The sequence below is a fragment of the Pseudonaja textilis genome, chromosome 5, assembly GCF_049901715.1.
Source record: "Pseudonaja textilis isolate UNSWEBS1 chromosome 5, rPseTex1.2, whole genome shotgun sequence".
Classification (NCBI taxonomy): Eukaryota; Metazoa; Chordata; class Lepidosauria; order Squamata; family Elapidae; genus Pseudonaja; species Pseudonaja textilis.
In genome coordinates, this window is record NC_141994.1 from 31933920 (window position 1) to 31956732 (window position 22813).

Genomic DNA, 22813 nt, shown 5'->3' on the forward strand with positions numbered 1-22813 from the left:
GATTCAGTTCAACCACAATGTCTAACTTTTAAAAACCTACCGGTAATTGGCCCACAATTAGTCTGTTTCAAGAATTGTATTCTTCCATATTTAATGCTGAAGGCACAGACTTTTCTGTTTCAGAGGCCTTTCTATAGATAACACACTGATTCAAGGTTTTACTGTTAAGAATTATAGCTGACAGAGTCATTTATAATATTAGACTATGATATATAGTTAGAAATAAGAGGAAATACATGGGATGGCAGATTGCTGGGTCATTGTTGGGTAGGGAAGTACAATAGTGCTTGACAGTAAATGACATCTGATTACTTTGCATAAAGAAATGTTTAAAAATCAAAATAAAATACCATCAGTATTCCTAAACTGAATGGAGCATCATCTAATGTCAATAAAGGCCATTCACATCAAGGGAATTGAACACAAAGCTTTCTTCCAAAGCAGCGAATCAATATCACAAGCTAGAACAGGCAATTAAATGAAGCAGCATGCTTGATTTAGAGAAGAGACCTTGTTTGTTTCAACAGACAATACTAAGCATGCACATTTTCTTTAGGAAAAGACTAAACTGATCCACTTTTCTTAAAAATCACGTGTTTCTTTCATACTGATTATGTTGTTAGAGCCTATTTAGCAAATGCGGTGGCTTTTTTTCCATAACTTCTGTGAAATTTGCATTAAAAGGTCTAGTTATTGCTATCTTTTTATATAGCTCAGCTTCACTTAAGGCAGTTGGCTATAATTTATATTTCCAAATGTGGGGTTTTATATATAAAGGCATTAGAGTTAAATAATAGTTCATCAAAAACATCCAAGCCAGTTTTTAAAAATACATATTTTGCTTTCAGACTTTGGACAGCTTCAGATTTGTTTTGTTGAAAAAATAGCTGTTATACTTTATTTTAAGCATATATTTATATCCAGCAAAGCTATATTATATTTGAACATAGCAGGGCATGCTAAGGCAAAATGATTACTTAAATTATAGGTAGATGATCACAAGTTCTTATGCAAATGACTGGTAAAGAAATAATAAATAGACGGAGTTCTGATTTCTCTAGATAAAGGATGTAAATAAACAAAGCAGTTATAGTTATGCAGCTCATAGTTATGCAGCTTCGAATTCCTACATCCAAGCACACATGCAAAATACAATAAGTCTAGTAGTTATCCATATACTTTCTACACATACGTAAAGTTGCATTTATTCATTTATAATAAAATTCACATGCATAAAATTTTATCCTGATATATGCATGTATAGATTTTATATGACTGCATAAAATTGTGTTTAAATTTCACAGGCATCTACTATAGTACCCTTTCCCTCTTATGTTGCTTCAGCAACATGTTATGAATATCACTATTCCTGAGAATGACTATAGGTAATTACAACAGAAATATCTTGGTGAGGCAGTAGAAAACTATTCTCCTTAAAAGCAGGAAAAGTATTTTTGTTCAGAATATGTAATTATTATTACATATAATTAGTTATATGCTAAAATTTCTCTAAAGAGGCACATATTTTTGTATCCTAAATTAGCAGGGATCTGAATTAACATTTCCAGTAGTTTTAAGTAGATGTACAGGTAATCTTATATCTGGTCCTTTAAGGAAGTTTGAAGTTACAACAGCTCAGAAACAGCTCTTTACAACTCTGCACTCAACTCAGGAGTTCCCTTCCATGCATGGTACCTACCCTCCTTTACACTATGTAAAATACTTCTGGCCATGATAAAACATTGCTTCCCTGAAATAATGTGATTGTGGTCTAGGTACTTGGCAATATGCTGTCACCTATGATTGGTTGCCAAGCTCCTGCAATCATGAGATTGCCATTTGCAGTCTTCTCTGCTGACTTCTCCAGAAGATCAGTGGGGAAGCTGGCAGGGAAGGTTATAAGCTGCTGCTGCTGCCTACCAAAGGATTTCCCCACCTCTCCATGCATGGGGAGGCAGAAATCCTTCATTGGGCTGCCAAAATGAGACTTGGATCTTCAGGATCCATGCTTCATTTTTGCTGGCCAGTGCAGGAGTTCCCTTCTGGGCATATAGAGGCTTGGGAAATCCTTGCACTGGGCTGGAGAAACTCAAGTGGGGATCCTGAAGATCAAGAGTTCCATCAAGTACTCCACCAAAGGAGTTCCATGCATATAGAGGAGCTGCCTACCCTCCTTTGGCAGGCAGCTTTTTTGCTCCACCTGATGACAGATGTGGTTATGTAACAACCAGAATAGGGAGAACTGGGATTGCACTCATTGAGTGAAGTCATGTGGGCGTCTTCCTTAAAAAGCACTTTGCTGAATGACAGATTCCAGTCCCAATTGGGGTAATAAGTCAAGGACTACCCGTATAAGTTATAAGCCTCTGCTTATAGCAGCTTGCCTCATGAGAGGTCCTTGGTGATCTGTGAGCTTGGTTATCGTAGACATTTCTTTACCCAATCTAGGTAACATCATCTCTGCAAAGAACCAAGCTCAGAGTGCATCAAGGATTTCTCTCATTTCAACCCTAAGCTACAAATATTCTCTCTTATTGGAGTTTGCCTCCGTGTGCTAGGGCACATCTTAAAATGAATTCTGCCTTGAGCAATAAACCTCTGGCTAGAATGATAGCAGAGTAGGTTGCTCCTTTTGGAGCCACAAAAAATGATGTTTCCTGTTTTTTACTGCTGCTTTAATATGTTCTGCATGATGTAATTAATTTGTGAAGAGATGTAAAGATGGATGATAATTGCATAAAGTGATTTAGGATCAGAGTTGATTTTATATATGTATGTATGTATGTATATATACACATGGTATTCAGCTTTATTCGGGTATTTTCCCACATATTTTAAGAAAACATATATATGTATATATATGTGGATTTTTGGTTATTTGGGTTTCCTCCCGCATAAAATTGGAAGTATCTTGGTGACATTTTGACGAAATCTCATTCGTCATCTTCAGGCTTGTGTCTTCGGCTTGAGTTACTCCAAGAAGAACAAAGCCGAAGACACAAGCCTGAAGATGACGAATGAGATTTCATCGAAACGTCACCAAGATACTTCCAATTTTACACGGGAGAAAACCCGAATAACCAAAGATCCACATACAAATACCCACAAAAACCTCAGAAAACAAATATATGTGTGTGTGTGTGTGTGTGTGTGTGAATTAGTCCACACTTTTGTATAAAGGTGCATAAGGTTATTCACCAATGCCTGGGTCCTGCAGTAACAATACTATATATAAAATATAACATGCTTCAACTGGAGCATATAGGTGGACACCTGGGATATGTTCTTGATGAGAAACAAATATGTTATTATTTCCCCCCTTACTATAATCAAAGTGACATAGTTCGGTTGTGTCATTCCTGTTCCACCTTTATGATATGTATACTCAGTTGGTATCTTTTGTTTATTTCTACATACCTGGAAGAGTTTTGATTGGGTGGGTGGGGTTTTTTTCTGGTTATGTCTTTTTGAAATTCACCTAAACTATCTAACAATGTAACTGAACAGAATTCTTTTCACAGAAACTTTACTTACTGAATCTAATGGCTTTTTACTAGAATACATGTGGCTTGTTTTGGCACTCAGTACAAAATGATCCATATCTGGGATATTCCAATGGAATATTGGTGTTTTGTATTAAAACGGAACTTGAAACTTCTAAAATGTTCCACCATGAGATCTTTGCTTCCTCATTTCTTGTCAAAGAAATAGTATTTCACTATAAGTGCTATCTACAACGCAGCACACATAAAATTGACCACTAAAATGATTGAAAACAAAGCAATGTAAGAAGTAAATGCCTCACTATTTGTATAACCCGCCACAAAATTCTGAATCCAGCAAAAGAGCAATAGGAATTTAAGGAGATGTTTCAATGCAGTGTACAAAATATATACAGTGGTGTTTAAAAGTTTATAAATTCTTCTGCATTTTCAATATTTGTGCATAAAAATGGCCTAAAACATCTGTTCTCCACATAAACCTTTAAAACTAGATAAAGAGAACCCAGTTAAATGAGTCAAAAACATTGTATTTATTCACTGAGGAAAATGATCCAAAATTGCATAATTGTTTGTGGTAAAAGTATATGAGCCTCTGGGATTATCAGTTCATTTTCCTATGTTCAACATAGTCCTTAATCTCACATTCTCCGTTGTGCTGGTCAGAGAATCCAATGAGGGGATTGGCTCTGCTTCCTTGCTTGGAGACTGAGTCAGTCATTTCTTTAGTCCTGCCTCTGTTTGCCCAGTTTTGACTCAGTCTTTGAGCAAGGAGAATGCACAGAGAGGTGCTTAAGAAGGAATATTCAAACACACTAGAATTCCTCTCCACACCCCCAAACTCCTTCAGGAGGTGCCTGATTTCAAGGGACAAAACAAAAAGCATCATGGAGGCAGCAGTTCAACATCTCCTGGGCATCCAAGCTATCCAACCAGTTTCACAGGACGAACAAAAATGCGGGTTCTACTTGATCTTGTTCGTAGTTCCAAAGGCATCGAGAGGGTGGAGAGCAATTCTGGACTTCAAAAGGTTAAACAAACACATAATGTACAAAAGATTCAAAATGCAGTCCCTCTAGTCATTACTGGGGAACATCCGAGAAGGCAATATATTAACATCAGTAGACCTCACAGAGGCATACTTACACATCCCCAGCCTTCAAATTCATAGAGGGTTCCTGAGATTCTGCTATGCCGGCCAGCATTGCCAATACAGGGCCCTGCCGTTCGGACTATTCTCAGCACCCAGAACATTCACCAGAGTACTGGTCAGTGATAGCAGCATATCTCAGAACAATCTCAGTGCGGGTTCTTTGCTACCTGAACAACATCTTGATACAGTCAACTTCCCTCGTCAGGGCAAGGGAGGACTTAGGGATAGCAATTCAAATGCTACAGGAGCACGGCTTTTCCGTGAATTTGGACACGAGGCATCTGACTCCGACCAATCGGCTGCGGCACTTGGGAGCAGTCATAGATACCAATTCAGGCGAGGTGTACCTGTCACAGGAGTGCCTGGCCAGCATAAGAGTGCTGGCAGGTCAGATTCTGACAGCCAGAACAGTGACCCTGGATCTGCTCACGCAACTCCTGGGCAAAATAGTGTCCTGCATATCTCTCGTCCCTTGTGCATGCCTTCACTCAAGAACATTGCAATGGTTCCATATCAAAGATCAGGTAGGAGCAGATGCCAGCCTATTGGGTGGAGCTCCCACTTCCAGTCCCAGATCGCACAAGACCAATACTCCCGAGCAGAATTCAAAAACATCAATTGGCTGGAACTCAGAGCAACTCATCTGGCCCTAAGAAGATTCCAAATGATTACAGTGGGTCACACATACTCATCCTGATGGACAATGCGGCCACCAAGATCTCCCTCAACTAAGGGACCTTACTGCATCCAGAGCTACACTGGCTCCAACTGTCTGGCATTGAGCGGAGTATGTTGGGTCAGCTCAAATGCTCCAACAAGGTAATACAGACAGTACAGGCATCTAGGAGGCCTTTAACCAACAGAATCTATGACGCCATGTGGAGGTCCTTCTGTGCTTGGTTTTCCGAAAAACAGATCAAACCACATCAGTAACACAAATTCTAGAATTCCTCCGGGAGGGACTGGATAGAGGCCTGTCCCCCAATACATTAAGTAGACAACTAGTGGCAATTGCATCAATCTTGGGTTGTGGAAACCCAAAATCCCTCGCCCTATACCTACTGGTACATAGATTCATCAGAGGAGCTACTAACCTAAAGCTCCAGCAATTCACAGGTACCCCACCTGGGACTTAACCAAAATCCTGAGGACACTCATGACAGAACTGTTCGAGCCACTGTACTCTACCAGTTTACGTTTCCTTACCTTTAAGGTGGTGTCCCTAGTGGCTATTACCTCAGCCAGACAGATATCCGAAGTGGCAGCCCTCTCTATCTTTGCATACTTCACCCAAATAGGGTGGTACTAAGGCTAGACCCAACCTTCCTCCCAAGGTAAATCCGCCTTCCATAGGACACAAGAAATAGTGCTGTTGGACTTCTTCCCACAACCAGTCCATGAGTTAGAGAAAAAGTGGCACTCCTTGAATGTTAGAAGGAAGACTTGTATTTATCTAAAGAGAACAGCTTCTATTAGAAAAACTGAATCAATGTTTGTGTCAGTGAGCCCTAACTCGTTGGGCTGCAAAATCTCACCACTGACCATAGGTCGGTGGATTCAGGCATGCATCGCAAAGTCTTACAATACCACTGCCTGGGAAAGTCACAGCACATTCAACTAGAAGCACAGCCATAACGGAGGCATGGAAGACATGGATCCTTATTGAGGACATCTGTACGGCGGAGATGTGGTCGTCTTCATCCCCGTTCATCAGACATTACAAGTTAGATATCTTTGCATCAGAGGAGACAGCCTTCAGCAGATAAGTACTTCAAAGAGTGGATACTGAGGTGGGGACTCAAGACCAGACTACTACCCACCCTTAGTACAGTCAGCTTTTGTAGGTCCCATGCAGCAGAAGTATTCAGCAGGTTCTGATCAGTTCTGGAGAACCGGTAAGCAGAAATTTTGAATAGTTTGGAGAACCGGCAAATACCATCTCTGACTGGTCCCACCCCCATCTATTCTCTGCCTCCCAAGTTCCAGCTGATCAGCTGGGTCTTCTTTTGTTGCCCTGCACAGGAGAATGGAGCTGGAAAGCAGGTTAGTGGGGTGGGGAGAGAATGGGATTTTGCAGTAACCTTCCCCCAATAGTGGAGAGGGAATGGAGATTTTAGAGTATCCTTCTCCTGTCACGCCTACCAAGCCATGCCTACCAGTCACACCATGCCCACCAAGCCATACCCACAGAACCGATAGTAAAAATAATTGAATCCCACCACTGGTCCCATGGATTGGATTATCCAATCAGCACAACGGAGAAGAAGCATGTCCGATAAGACCAACACACTATCTCTGCTTTTTCAGAGAGACTGCCAGCCAGAATTTGCTTCAAGGGTGTTTAGTTCATCATGAATCCTCATTGGAAACCAGTAGTGCTTCTTAATCTCTGAACATGTGTTTTATTGATTTTCTGCCTGTCTTTAAGTACCTCTAGCCAAAGACAAGTATGATGGATCTACCCAAGGTTTTTGTTTTAAAAAAAAGCACTTTCCAAGTTTCCATGGTATAAAAAAATTAAAATATGATTACAGGATATCAAAATGTTTTAAAAATATAGAATAAGTTGGTATTATTACTCTGCAATAAAGGTGGAAGATTTTAACTTTGGGATAATCTGCACACCCCCACAGTAGTGGCCAAAATTGTGGAAACCTTTTGGGAAAAGTGTTTTTTTGAGGTTTGATGGCTAATAACACCATTTTTTTTGAAGTAGTACCATAAAATTATATGTCAATGGCAAGATAATTTAATCAAGAACCTAATGCAACAAAGTTTGTTCAATTATCTGTATTCTATGAAAAGTTATACCCAAATAACCAGAAAAAGGAAGCCCAACTTGCTTAAGTTGATATCAGGTAGCTTTCCTTCATCTGATTGTAGCCAATGATCATGAGTGTTTAGCGAGCCAATCAGGTATCATCTTGTTTTGGCAATGAGCCAGTCAGATGACAGTAGGATTCAGTTATTGATGTCATGTATTGCAGCTGAGAGGAGGACATTTGTCAAGTGTGTTATGTGATCGCTATCAAGTTGGTTGGGGTTTTTTGTGTTCTTTCATTTAGTGAGCTTGTAAAACATAATAAAGTTAAAGTAATGGTGCAAAGAGTAACCGGTCTCCCAGAAAGTGATGTAAAATAGTATTAAGTGAACAAGGCTACAGTTATAAAGAAATTAGAAGAAAAATTGGTGGAAACTTAACCAAAGGTGGCATTTCTAAGTTTCTGAAGAGGTATAAGGAGACTCAGTCACTAAAAAACCACACTGGTAAAGGCAGGAAAAGGTGCACAACAGCAAGTTATGATAGAAGAATTAAGTGACTGTGCCTACATGACAGAAGAAAATCATCTGGCTGTATACAAGATGAAATGGCACCATGCAATGTGAAGTTGAGTGAAAAGACCGTTCGGCGCACACTGCAGGAATTTGGCCTAAAATCTAGAATTTCACCAAAAAAGCCACTTTTATCTCTCAACAAAGGTTGAAAAGACGAAACTGGGCTAAAACCCATGTTACCTGGACAGAGGAACAATAGGACATTGTTATTTGGAGTGATGAGACCAAGATCATCCTATTTGGTAGTGCTGGCATAAAATACGTAAGAAGACAGTTTTCCCAAAAGGTTTCCACAACTTTGGCCACTACTGTGCTTCTAAGAAATTTGCATTCTAGATATCTAAATCTAGTTGCACTTTTTCTCCAATGGTTATTTGCAGGAGAAAAATAGCATTATAAAGAGTGATAAGCACTTCCCACTCTTTCAGGCTTATGTGATTGGAAGGAGGCAAAAGGGACCTTAGAATGAATGTAGCAACATTCTCAGCCACTGGCCAACTCTTTCTGGTGAAAAGATGGTGGGAAGCTTTTTGAATTTGTATTCTCTAGCCCCCAACTGGAGATAGTTCATTTTTAACTCATCTCTTCATTTTGTTGGCTCCCCGCTACTACCACCAAACTATTATTTTTTGAGAGCTACTGTGGGATGAATAGAGTCCAGAGTTCCTTTACATATTTTTTCCAATATTCTATTGGGTTGGAAGCAGTAAAACTTCCGTGTATGTAAATAAGCAAGGTAATTAACATATAACCTATACTTCATGATATACATATTTTTAAAATATTTATGTAAAGCAAACGTATAGTGCAGTGGTGGCTAACCTTTCTGGGCACCTGTGCCAAAAATCGTGTGCATGCTTGGATGCTCGTGCTCGCATGCCAGCGCCCAGAAGGCAACACGCCCCCATGCCCCCTACACATGCATGTGTAATCCCACCCCATTACCTGCACTACGCCTCACAGCTGAATTCCAGCCAGTTTGAGGGTTTTTTAGCCTCCCAAAGGCTTGAGGAAGGCTTCTTCAGGCTTCTACAAGCTTTGTAGGCCGAAATCTAGCCCCATTTCATCACTTCCTGTGTTTCCAAAAATACCAGAAGTGACAAAACAGGGCTCGATTTCAGCCTGTAAAGCTTGTAGAAGCCTGAAGAAGCTTTCCTCAAGCCCTTGGGAGGCTGAAAAAGGCCTTAAACTGGCCCAAAATCAGCTGTGAGGCACGCACATGCTCAGTGAGCTAAGTTTGCCTGCAGCTCGCGTGCCGGCACAAATGGCTCTGCATGCCACCTATGGCATGCGTGCCATAGGTTCACCCTCACAGGTATAGTGGAATCACAAGTGAGCATTTAGTTGATTTTTGTGAAGTTTATCTGAGTCCTCTTTCAACTTGTCACCTTTTATTTTCCTTATCACAAAGCTTTTTATACAATGCTGTTCTGTTGCTCACTTGAGCAGTTGTTACAATTTTCCTGCCATCTACTAGAATGGCAGTTTAAGCTTTTGATATTTGAGCTTTAAAAGTCAGTCAAATTATGAAATATTATAGTGATATTTTTCAAATGTTTGAATAAACAATAAGCTAAAAGGCAGACATTAATTTCAATATGAGTACTTGAATTTTGTTCAGGTCATTCAAGCTGAGGTTAAAAAAAACCTTACCATATATGGTCATTGGTTTTGCCCATTAATATAGTGCGCAGGGAATAAAAAGATATTTCATCATAGCATTTCATCATAACTGATTTTTCGGTTGACAGCTCAGTATCCTAAGAGAATAAAATGATTACTATGAATCCAGTTGCTAGTAACTATATGAAGCTGAAACAAAATATTAACAAGAAACTTTCCTGGATTGTGTGTGTGTGTGTGTGTGTGTGTGTGTGTGTGTGTGTGTGTGTGTGTGTGTAAATGTGAAAAGTCTAATTCATTCTTCCTTCCCTTAATACATAACAGGTGACTTGAGCTCAGAGTTCTTATTTACTGTATTAACATTTTGAAAAATTCGTCTATTTTCAGGAATTATTTTAAACAACCCATAGCATTACAGTGGTGTGTAAATGCACATATAAATACACTAGTACTAAGATATTTAGCTTTTTTAATATGGCTAAGGGAACGTATATCTTTTATACCTTGCATTGCTTAAGTGGTAGTTTAAGATACATTTTAATTATTACAAAACTGTTTAATAGTTTACTAAACACTAGTATTTGACCAGTATTTCTGTTAGAGGTTGATTTTGCATCTCCTTGCTCTTCAGTGTATCTCACACAAGAACTGCTATCTCTGAGAGGGTAGCAGTTAGCAGATGATACATGTATATCATGCATCTTCACAGCAAATCTTAAAAATACAGTATATTGCATGAGTGCAGCCAATGTATTTTCCAATTGTGTTCCTAAGAATTATCTCCAATGTTCAACTTGTACAGTAAAATAGTTTTCCTCCCAGATTTGACTTGCCTTTGACTTGACACATGTATATTTGCAACGTATTTCTTTGTATTGCAGGATTTAAAGTGATTTAAGATTTACATCATGCGTGAATATAAACTAGTAGTTCTTGGTTCGGGAGGTGTTGGAAAGTCTGCATTGGTAAGTAGTATTCACCACCATTTTATTGATTTATAAGATAGGAAATTAATAAGTTGCATCCACGGCTCATCACTTTAGATGACTTTTGTGCAGAAGAATATTGTATTCTATTGTGAAATTCAATTTCTAGAATTGAATTGATTTCTAGGAGAAAAATAACACAACAAAATGATGTAAAGATATGTGGGAATGACCTTGGCAGACAGGAGAAAGAGCTGGATAACAATTAAAAGGCAACTTAATCCAGAGAAGCCGTGGGGGCATGGAAGTTGTCTCAAAAGGGTGTTTTAGACTGTAGAGGCAGGAAGAAGAGATGTACTTTCAGACTTGCAAGATTCTGTTAAAGTGGCCTTACAGTAAAGTTAAAGTTAGTATTTTTGGGTGCGCTTCTTGTTTGGATTATCTTGTAAGTCTGATAGCAAAATGATCTAAAACACTTTTATTCTTACATTTAGAGCTGAAACAATTCAAGTATTGTCAGCAAGGGAGTATAGGAATTCTTAAGTTCCTTTCAAGCAAATGGAAAATTGGAAGGCTTCAGAAGCTTGCCTCTTGTTTAGATCTCAAACAATTAAAAGGGTTTTTGTTCAAATGATTTAGATCTTTGACAACCCTAGAATGATACTATAAATAAATGGCTATAAGTACTTTATTCCTATGCGCGTACACATAGCAGAATCAAGTGAAAGGAATGCTGGGACCCCTGTTGGTGCACGTATTCTTTGTCTATAAAACCCTATATTGATTGGAAATAACTATTTTGCATTTTAAAAATCCAGTCATCTGAGCTACTGCAAGCATGTAGTATTTAGTAATAATACTTCCTAAAATCAGATCTTTGGAAGAATTTAGATTGATCTAAAGACAGAATAGAGGCTCTGTTTTGTTAATAGTTAATGCATCAGTCAAGAAACTGGGAGATCATGAATTTTAGTCCCATATTAGGCACAAAGCCAACATACACTCAGCCCTAGGAAGCAGGCAGTGACAAACCGCTTCCAAAATCATGCCAAGAAAAGTACAGGACTCTCCAGGCAGTTAAGTCAAAAAAAAATTTGGAGGCATGCACACAAAGAATAAAATTATAGCATTTAATTCAGGGAACTTTTTAAAAATATATTCCATAAAGAAAACGTAGTGTCTGAGGATGATGAAAGAACTTACCATAGACCAACATTAGCTTTGTAAAGTTACAGATTACTTTGTTTAAAAAGCAAACAAACAACACAAAGAACTTTGGTTGTTGATGATGGATTCTCTTAGGAGTATAAAGTCACCTGTTGCATTGTTTAAAATTAGTTTGGAAAGTCACCTTAGATTGCAAGGTACTGAGGAATTCAGTGGTGTTACAAAATGGGGTTTTAATATTTTACAATGTACACTGTTGGTGATAATGCCATTTTGGTATTGCAGAAAATAAAAACTATCTTGCTTGGCAATGTAACTTTTGGGCTCTGTTGTGGTCATAAGTAGAGGAGTGTCTGTATGCAGAAATTTAAAATGTCCTAGACCAAAAGAAATGTGAGTTACATTGTCTATTAGAATGCAGCAAGAGATATACAGGTAGTCAGGGGTGGGCTGCTACCAGTTTGCACAGGTTCGGGTGAACCAATTGTTAATTTTATTACCAGTTCAGTGAACCAGCATATCCCCCCCTGGCTGGTCCTGCCCACCCCACCCCTCCCAGGAGTCCCTGTGCACCCTGCTTTGGATTGTAGGTAAATGCAGGGCCTGTGCGGAGGCTCAGAGAGGGTGAAAAATGGGCTTCCTGGAAGTTCCGGAAGGCCAGAAATGGGCCTATTTCCTGCCTCCAGAGGGCCTCCAGAGCCCTGGGAGGGCGAAAATGCCCCCCCGCGGCCTGTTTTCACTCCTAGGCCAGTATGGTGCAGGCCGACCGACAAGATCATACCCATCATGGCCACGCCCACCCAGCAACTGGGCAGAGTACTAGTTGCTAAATTTTTTGAAGCCCACCCCTGCAGGTAGTCCTTCCTTAATGACACTAATTCGGATCAGAATTTCCACTGATAAGTTGACAGGCAAAATATAACAGCACACTTAGTGATGGCAGCTTGGGTAGTCTTGATTGTGGAACTATACCCACATTATTTTTAGGCAAGGACCTCGTGCTTCTCCTTTCCTATGCAGAAGACCTGGTATGGCCAGCAGCTTCCTCATGAAAGACCAAGCTAGGCTTGCTTTATCAGCAGTGGGAAGAAGGCGATAGTGAAAGCTGGTGGAAGGCAAGGTGGCAGAGGAGGAGGTGGACAGGGGGAACAAAAAGTAAAGATGGGAGGAGACAGGTGGGTGGGGGAGTTGAAGCATATTCCTGCAGTTGTAGATGAAGGCAGGCTACCAAATGCCCAAATTTTGATATCATGAGTGGGGGCACTGCAGTAGCCATGACTTTGAGGACTTGTCATAAGTACCATTTGTTCAATGCTGTCGTTACTTCAATCAATGAATGGTCATTAAGAAAAGAGTACCTATACACTGTTTATAGAACATCTATATGTCTCTTTTAAAATGCCAGGTTTGTGAGATATAAAAAATGTCAGACCAAGTTAAATTGCTTCAGATTTTTTTTTTCAATTTTTAATATAACATAATTTGGGGGGAAATAATAAAAAAAACAATGTGGTTGTCCAAGAGTGCCCATCCATAAACTAATGAAAAGTGTTGAAAAGTGAAATTTTATTCAGCATTTTAGCAGAAGTCTGAAGGTTTTATGTCAAAATTTACTGATATTTGACAGTGTTCATAATTCCCTTCACCTTGACTAAAGCCTCAATTCCAGCAGAAGAAAAGAAGACCCAGAGCATAATGTTGCCACTACCATACTTCCCTGTCGTATACTTTTAGTTATGTATATAATCTTGTTTTTGCAACAAACATATTTTTTGCCATTAAATGACCAAAAAGTTCAACATTAGTATCGTCAAAACATAACACACTTCCTCACATTGTTTTGTCAGACTTGATGTAGGCTTTGTAAAATGTAGCCAGGCTTGGATGTTTTTCTTTGTAAGAAAAGGGCATCCATCTTGCACTCTATCCCACAACTCAGACATATGAAGAATACAGGAGATAGTTGTCACGTGCAGTATATAACCAGTACCTGCCAGAAATCCCTATAACTCCTTTAATGTTGATGTATGCCTCTTGGCAACTTCTCAGACCAGTTTTCTTCTTGTTTTTAGAGGGACATCCAGCTCTTGATAATGTCATTGTGTGCCATATTTTTTCTACTTGTTGATGACTGTCTTCATTGTGTTCCATGATATATCTAATGCCTTGGGAAAAAAATTGTTTTCTTCTTCTGACTGATGCCTTCCAACAATGAGGTCCCTTTGATGTTTTGTAAGTTCTTTGCAGACCATGGCTTTTTCTGTAACTGTTAGAAAAATTATACTACAACAGCTGAGCTTTATATGGGCTTGATTAGAGTCACTTTAAAGGATGGCAAATGTGTACTGACTGCTATTTAACATCAGTTTGAATGTGATTGGTTAATTCTGAACATATTTTTACACAAGGGTGTGCACACCTATGCAACCACAGTATTGTATGTTTTTGATTCTTATTTTAACCCCTAAAAGAATTCAGTTTATTTTTCAATTGAATTGTACAGCATACAATTAGAATCTCTGGTCACAAATGCTTCTGACCATGACCACATCAAGTTCCGACCAAAAAAATTCACAAAATTTTTGAATCTGGTCACGAACACATAATCGAGTGGCGATCAGTCACGACCCGATCCAGAAATTCCTGAAGACGAAACATTAGAAGACGAAATCTACAAAGTTATGGTCGTGACCAGAAGTTCTACTGTATATGTTATATTAAAGGTGGAAAAAAATCTGAAGTTATTTATCTTGGTCTGATTTATTTTCACATCTAAAATCCTGGCATTTTTACAGGGATATATAGATCTTCTGTGACCACTGTATAGGTACTCCTTGCTTAATGACCATTCATTGACTGAAGTTGTGACAGTATTGGCTTTAACAGGAGGTGTAGACTTTTTATATCCACCATATGTCAAAAATACTATAATCATAGTGAACAATGGTAAAACTATGTACAAACAACTGCAACACTGGAAATTCATTGACTTAGATGTGTATGGGTAAAAGCATAAATGGAATAACTAAAATTCTGAATTCACTCACTTAAATATTAACATTTGCTTAGATTTTCTTCCTTTCCTTTTTTACAATGCTTGTGTAAAGAATATGGCTTCGGTTTCAGTATCTTTTTGAATATGTTAATTTTATAATTTGTAGGTATGTGAACTTTGGCATTGCCTGAATTTTAAATAGAAATATGATTATAATAAAGGTGATTTTAGCAGGACAAATTATTTAAAGCTAAGGAGCCCTTTGAAACATTGTTTATAATTCAGTATGAGTTTAAATTAGTGACCCGGTGTTCTAAATCAACTGCTTAAAACAATTGACAGTAACTTAGGGCTTTATTTGTCCTGAAATTTTTATGAACATTCCAGTCTTCGAGGTATTGTTAAATAAATTTCAAATAAACTCTGTGTATCTCTGTACACACTGCCTTTTATTGTAGACTGTACAGTTCGTTCAAGGAATATTTGTTGAAAAATATGATCCAACGATAGAAGATTCCTATAGAAAGGTATGTGCGGTTTCTAAATTATAAATGTACTTAGTCTTAATATTTAGAAAAATAGTCTTAGCACTTAAATGCATGATACAGTAATAAAAAGGCATGTGGAGTTCAAAGCTATTGATTGAAAGAATCGGGTGTAAAGAAATGAGTGGCAGCTAAAAAGACCAAAGGAGTATCTTTTTAGTTCAAGAAAAAATACAAAATTGCCATTAGAAATTCATAATGCTGGAAAAAGTAGAAGAAAAGAGAAGAATAAGACAACCTGCAACAAGATGAATGCATGTGATTACAGTAGCAATCATTTTGCTATTATATATAATATAATATGTGTAAAGTGTACACTTTATTATATAAAGTGTAAAGGTTTACTACATAAACCTTTACACTTTAATAGCTTGCCAACTTCTTTGGACATGACAAGAGTAAACCTCCATGCATTGTAGATATGTTTAACAAAGGCAAGCAACTATTTATGCTTCAATAAAAATTTGCTTCTGTTCTTTTGACAGCAAGTTGAAGTAGACGCACAACAATGTATGCTTGAAATCCTAGACACAGCAGGAACGGTATGTAAAATAAAGCTACTGTACAACTTTATGAAATAAAATGGGAGACTTTCATAATAAGGTTTTGCCAGTATTTCTGATTTCAGATAACATGTAGCTTAAGAAAACACAAATTATTTTTTATCCCTGTTATTTAATTAGAAGCATCAAACAACATTCCTGGAAAATAAGACTAATTTCAAGAGGAAAGAGAAAATAAGAGGTATAACCTGTACCAAATTACATTTTCAGTTTAGGAAGGTGATTGAATTGGCATTTAAAATTTCAGTTGCACTAGTATTTTGATATTTGGTACCCATTAAAAGGGTTCAGATATTACATAGAACGTTAGCTTTTGACTAGTATCATTTCCCCCTTTCCATTAGTCAAGTTTCCCAGAACCGGTCCAAGGGATTGAGAAATACTTGGTGCACTGGTAACAGCTTAATATATTATTCTTATATTCCTGGGTACACATAAGTGTTATCTTTGTACTTTATAGCAATGATGTAAAATTTGGTATTGTTCCTACCTAGTTGGGCAACTGGAGTTCATTTAATGTCATTTCATCATTTTATAATACATTTTAAGAAATTACCTTTGAAGAAAAAGCACTAAAAGTTGAATGATTTGAAAGAAAAGCTATGTGCAGTTTGAACGAGGAGTAGGTGGCATCCTCAGGAAGAAAGCCTGGTGCAGCCAGCAGGTAACTCACTAAGAGCCAGGCCGATCGCATATAGTCAGCAGCAGGAGAAGGAAGAAAAGTGAAGGTCATCTGTCTGGGATACCTGCGACTTTGCACTACAGTGCTGGGCTGGGAATTCCGGAAGCAATTGCAGCTACACCTACACCTTGTTTAAACTGCACATGGCCTTCCTTTCAAATCATTCAACTTTTAGTGCTTTTTCTTCAAACGTAATTTCTTAAAAATGTATTATAAAATCATGAAATGACATTAAATGAACTCCAGTTGTCCAACTAGGTAGAAACAATACCAAATTTTCCTGGGACAGCTGCACTTCATTCTAAGGACCTGGGCAGGGACTTTCTAGGGCAGCTGCAGTTTTGCACCACACTCCTGGGGTGACAAATGCTTCCTCCTGCAGGGCTGGGGCTTCCTAAGGTGACTGCAGGTTTCCACCATGCTCCTGGAGTGACTGCTTTTCATCCTGCAAGCCTAGGAATGTTTATGCTTTATGTTGCAGTGTTGAGACACATGACCCAGGGACACTGCAGTCATCATAAATATGAACCAGTTGCCAAACATACCATTTTTTATCGTGGGCGGGTGCAATGTTTGTATGAAAAATGGTTATACGTTTATCTTTTCAGTTGTAACTTTGAACAGTCACTAAATGAGGTTATGTCAAGGATTACCTGTAAATAGTTATATGTATTTGAACAATAGTTGCTTATGTTTATAATATTGATATAAAAGGGAAATACTCATAAGAAGTCAGTTTGACTTTCTAAAGAGGCCAGCTTTGAATTCTCCATTTCTCTTTGTATTACAGGAACAGTTTACAGCAATGAGAGACCTCTACATGAAAAATGGTCAAGGATTTGCTTTAGTTTATTCCATCACAGCACAATCCACATTTAATGATTTGCAGGATCTACGAGAACAAATCCTTCGAGTCAAAGACACTGATGATGTAAGTAACATTTTTTTTTCCTTTTTCATGATAACCCAGACTTCCTACTCACTGGCTCATTCCCATCTAGCCTAATGCTTGGAGAAGAACAAGGTCTTCAAGGCATACAAGAAATTTAAAAGTGTACTACCCCACTCCAGTTCTTGGAGGCTGTTTGAAAGTAGGGCCAGCTATAGGAAATACACACCTAGAGATCCCACCAAAGAGCAGCATATTAGGGAAAAGACCTGAACATTCTCACCCTATCTAACTTGTTGGAGTGGGCATCCCAGAAAGAGGCAGTTCTTCAAATAAAGTGATCTTGTGCCATGCGATACTTTAAAGATGCACCTTGAATTGTACACAGAAAGCAACTAGAAATCAGTACAGCATGCCCAGAAATGGTGTAACATAGATAAACAGTGGGACACTCAAAACTGCTCACTATCTCTTTTAGTTTGCAGGTAGTCTTCAACTCTTGTGTCAGCAGGTTACCAAAAATTATATGCTGGGTTATTAAAACTTTCTCCATACAACAATTAACATTCTTTGCAGAAAGAAATTACAAATGTTTTTTTAAATTACATTGCATCAGAAGGTTCAAATGAATCTTAAAATGTCTATAGCCTAGAATATGCATAAAAATGGAATAATTGTAGCAAATTCCATTTTCCTGCAATACCATTCATTGAACAAATGGATCTGCTTATCTGGAAACATTAATTACCATAAGAACAAAACACAAAATCTAAAACTTGAAAACCACAATGGAAAGTTCTACAATATATTTGGCTTGTAATTTGGTGAAGTGAGTACCTTAAATGCATGCATAAATATATATCCATATGCAAAGCACAGAAAGTAAGTAAGAAATATCAAGAAATTAAAAGCATCAAGTAAGAAAAGGAAATATTGTATTTTATATCTCAAATATTTCATTACTATTTTCTATCCTTGCTTCCAGCACTTCATATTTTTTTTCTTTTGTTCTTTATACTTCAATCTATTTTGAGAATCTCATCCACTCTATCCGTGTTTCTTGGTATTTCTTTCCTTGTAATCCCTTCATAATTATCCTGGGTTGTACAAGTAGTTCCAAGACCTTGTATGTATGCTTATTTTTCTGCATCTCTGATTGCATGCACAAAATGGTTGCCTGATAAATTTGGGTTTACATAAACTAACTTGCATAACGTATGTTTTTTGTTTTTGTTTTGGGATTTGGTTGTTACCCATTCTGTCTGAATAGGTCCATTCAACCTCCTCCTTTTGTACTAGTTGCTCATTTTTGTGTTCAGGCCCCATTAACTCAGATTCATTGATTCTTGACTCTTGTTTTCAAACCATGATTTCCCACCATTTTTAAATAAGAAATTGTTCCAAACTTCTCATGATTTGGATAATCAAACTTTAATTTCTTTCCCCGTGAAGATCCAAACATGTCAAACTGCCTTAAATTGCTTGAAATGTCAAAAGATTCCTATTGTACTAAAGGCACAAATTTGCCAGGAGGTATTAAATAACAACTATCAAATTGAGCTCACAAAAGGATATATTCATTCATATTCTTCCCATTGCTACAGTTAATAAATATGTCCAATGACATACATTAAATCAAGAAAATTGAAAACACAATTTTCTTATGAAAACTTTTCAACTTCATTGAAAGAAAAATAAGAGATAAGATAATCTTTATCATTTTTTTACAGTGAGCATCACTGTGACAGTTCAAGAACCTAACATCTACTATCTTTTACTGTTTAATTCTCAAATAATTTATATTTAAAATGCATTTAATTACTTTTCTTATAAAGCCCAATTTCTAATAGCCATTCACTAAATCATATAGTATTTTAATGCATATACAATGTTTTGCCATTTTAGGTTCCAATGATTCTGGTTGGCAATAAGTGTGACTTGGAAGATGAACGAGTTGTGGGAAAGGAACAAGGACAAAATTTAGCAAGGCAATGGAATAATTGTGCATTTTTAGAATCTTCTGCAAAATCAAAGATAAATGTTAATGAGGTAAAGAGAATAAAGTATAAAGTTTTTATTTGTCCAAGGCCCACCTCTTCATCATTAACAGTATTTGGAATTTTAATGGCCGTATATTTCTTTCTGATTTAAAATGTAAGACATTTTTGTTTCAAAATGAGGGTTAATTCAGTGAACTATGGTAATCATTAATTTTAGTAGTATTGGTCCTTAAGTAAAGGCTGGGAGCACGAAGGAGTATGTATTATTTAATGCTATGCTTTTGGTGCATGCCCTTTTTAGAAGTTTTAAATTAGGATTTTGGATTATGAATTAATCTGTGTTTATAAATGAATGAACGAGAGATAAGTCACTTTTGCCTAGTCTGTTTTGGCTGGGAGGAATATTAAAGGCACTTTAGCCTTAGAGAAGCAAAAGTCCAACAGAAATTGAGGAAGAGGTCATCATTCAATTTATATAAGTTTCTGCAATTACAGAGTATTCTGTAATTTTAGTCCAAGAATGTACAACAAAAAATGGGATGATTTTCTCAGGCAAATTGCATTTATGAAAGCCTAGCAATATCATGTTTCCATAGGAGATAGTCTTGTGTAAAATTCACTGTTTGATTTCTCTCACTCTAGAAATATCTCTGCTAATGTTAAAATAGCTACTATTTTTCTTTGAAGGATTATAGTATAATATTTTTTTAGTGAAGTTAGTGGTTTTATTTCATAAGTAAAACAGTAATCTTCCAAAACAGTCAAGAGACACATACAATCTAATATCTGACCATGAATTATTGTTATTGTTATTCTTGTTGTTGTTGATGATGATGATGATTTTTTTCCTTAGTAGTTAGTCATACAAACACACTTGGAAAATGCTGTTTCAGTTTGGGGATTCAATTTAAACACTCTCTAAGAAAAATGATCACTTGTATTATTTTACCATCATATTTCTTGGAGAGCATTCATATTTGGTCTTGGAGTTCTTTACTTTACTGAGGCTGTGAGCACCAGCACCCGCTGCTCATGCAAGTAGGGCTGCAAGGGCTGGTGCCCACTATTTTCATGAGTCAGGCTGTGTGCACACATCGACCTACCACTAATGTGGCCTGGTTGTGAATAGGTCACAGCCCGGTAGGGGACTGCGGCCCACAGACTGGGGACCCCTGCATTACAAGATATGTATATCAGGATTTAACTTCTATATTAAATGAAATGAAACAATTTTTTCTTTGCAGATCTTTTATGACCTTGTGCGACAAATTAACAGAAAAACTCCTGTGCCTGGAAAAGCACGCAAAAAGTCATCATGTCAGTTACTTTAATACATGTATGTACTGTAGCACTGAGCCAGGTAAGATTGCAAGTGGAGCATAGCCTACTATAAAAGTTACTTCTAGTGGAAAATTATGAAGTATTCTATTAATCTCTTTAAATCCTTATTGAAGTATTTGTGATCATTTAAATAATAATATGAATCCCTTACATATAATGGAAATTGTACACTGTTTATAGAATATCTTGGAGCCAAATGCCCTGCCATTCAAATACAAAAGAAAAGCTCTAATTAGTATGTCCTTCCATAGAACCTTGGTAGAGTTCTATGCTGTTCCATTAGGACGAATAAAATAATATCCTTAAAATGTCCAATTCAAAAGAAACCAACACCTCTTCTACTGGTCCCTTAATGAAAATCGAGTCCAAATTAATGTACACCCATATACAGAAAAAAACTTTAAACTTTTGGAAAAAAAACTAGGAAAACCTAGTGGAATAAAACAAAACTGCCTCCTGGATCAAAGATATTCAACGACAAACATCACAAAACAAAATGGAAAATACTGTAATAACAACTGACATGGTTGCAAAACAAGCAAAAAGGTCAAGAACTGGAGTGCACCTGACCTGGGCGAACTGCATGGAAAGATCCAGAAAAGGGCACAGAACCAAGCAACTATCGCCCAATTACTTGTCTGCCAACAACGTTCAAACCTTTTACAAGAATACTGGCAAATTCAGTGTTCAATCATCTGATGGAAAACAGTTTGTATCTGGTAGAACAAAAAGGAAATTATAAAAAAATCAAGAGGATCAAAAGATCAGCTCATTGAACAAAATGGTACTAAAAATGCAAAATGAAGAAACATGAATATAAATATGGAATGGATTGATTTGACTGTGGGGTAATGAGGCATTTGACTCATTACCCCACAGCTGGCTTAACACCTGTCTGGAAAACTTTGGAATCAGCAAAACTATTTGTACATTTTTGAAAACAAATATGCAAAAATGGAAAACAGTTCTAACAGCAAATAGGGAGAACATTGGTGAAGTCAACATCAGACAAGAAGTCTTCCAGGGGCACTCACTTTCACCACTACTGTTCAACATCACATTAATTCCACTGACAATAATCCTACGAAACACAAAACTGGAATACTAAATCTCAAGCCAACATGGCAAGATAAACCATCTATTATACATGGCTGACTTAAAACTGTATGCGAAAAGCCCCACTGGACTTAAATCAATACTCACACCAGTTCAACTGTTCAGCAGTGATATCAAAATGAACTTGGACTTGAAAAAATGTGCTATATTATCCATGCAGCAAGGAAAAATGCAAAAAATAGAAGGAAGGAATAGAACTGGGAAATGGAAGCATAGTGAAGGCATTAGCAAAGGATGACGGTTACAAATACCTAGGCATATTGGAAGCAGATAACATCTTGAATGGAAAAGTCAAAGAGTCAACACAAAAGGAGTACATCAGGAGGGTCTGCAAAATATTAAAATCAAAGCTGAATGCTGGAAACATAATTAAATCCATTAATACATGGGCAGTTCCAGTGATACGCTACTCAGCTGGAATCATCAACTGGACTTTAGCTGAACTGGAAAACTTGGACCGAAAAATGTGCAAACTTTTGAATGTGTACTATGCTTTACATCCACAAAATGACATCGACAGGTTGTACCTGCCAAGAAAAATAGGGGGCAGAGGGATATTGTAAATCCATCAAACTGTAGAAGAAGAAAAATGAAGTTTGAATGATTATTTTCATTCAAGATGAAACGCTTTTCAAGATGGCTGTGCACATGGATGCTGCAGCTGGCTGCTCCTTTCAGTGTATGGTGTATATGATTCTGTGTTTGTTTTGGATCCTTTCCTTGATTGAATCCTGTGGGGCAAGGGGCATCTATAGTTGGCACACCTTGTTACAAATTGGACTGAAATGTGAAAAGGCTATTACGGACGATTTTATACATTATCATAACATAACGAAGGAAGGAAGCAGCTAGGACCTTGGGGGAGCCATGGATCATTATCCCTGCAGGAAGGAGGAAGAGGCAGAGAAAGAGGAAGAGAGGATGCTGTGCTGGGGTTCTCTTTAGGTTGAGTAAATTTCCACACAAGCCTTCAATTC

The 22813-nt window shown here is 37.5% G+C and overlaps 1 protein-coding gene across 2 annotated transcripts in view; it reads left to right on the forward strand.

Annotated features, from left to right (window-relative positions):
- RAP1B (RAP1B, member of RAS oncogene family) overlaps positions 1-22813 on the forward strand; it is a 34696-nt gene that overhangs the window by 6412 nt on the left and 5471 nt on the right. For both annotated transcript variants that reach the window (XM_087935584.1, XM_026699897.2), the window contains exons 2-7: positions 10494-10577; positions 15159-15227; positions 15731-15787; positions 17281-17421; positions 19285-19428; positions 20624-20739. In XM_087935584.1, the coding sequence (XP_087791710.1) occupies positions 10521-10577; positions 15159-15227; positions 15731-15787; positions 17281-17421; positions 19285-19428; positions 20624-20710 (555 nt within the window). In that variant the 5' untranslated portion in view covers positions 10494-10520 and the 3' untranslated portion in view covers positions 20711-20739. The remainder of the gene's footprint in view (positions 1-10493; positions 10578-15158; positions 15228-15730; positions 15788-17280; positions 17422-19284; positions 19429-20623; positions 20740-22813) is intronic.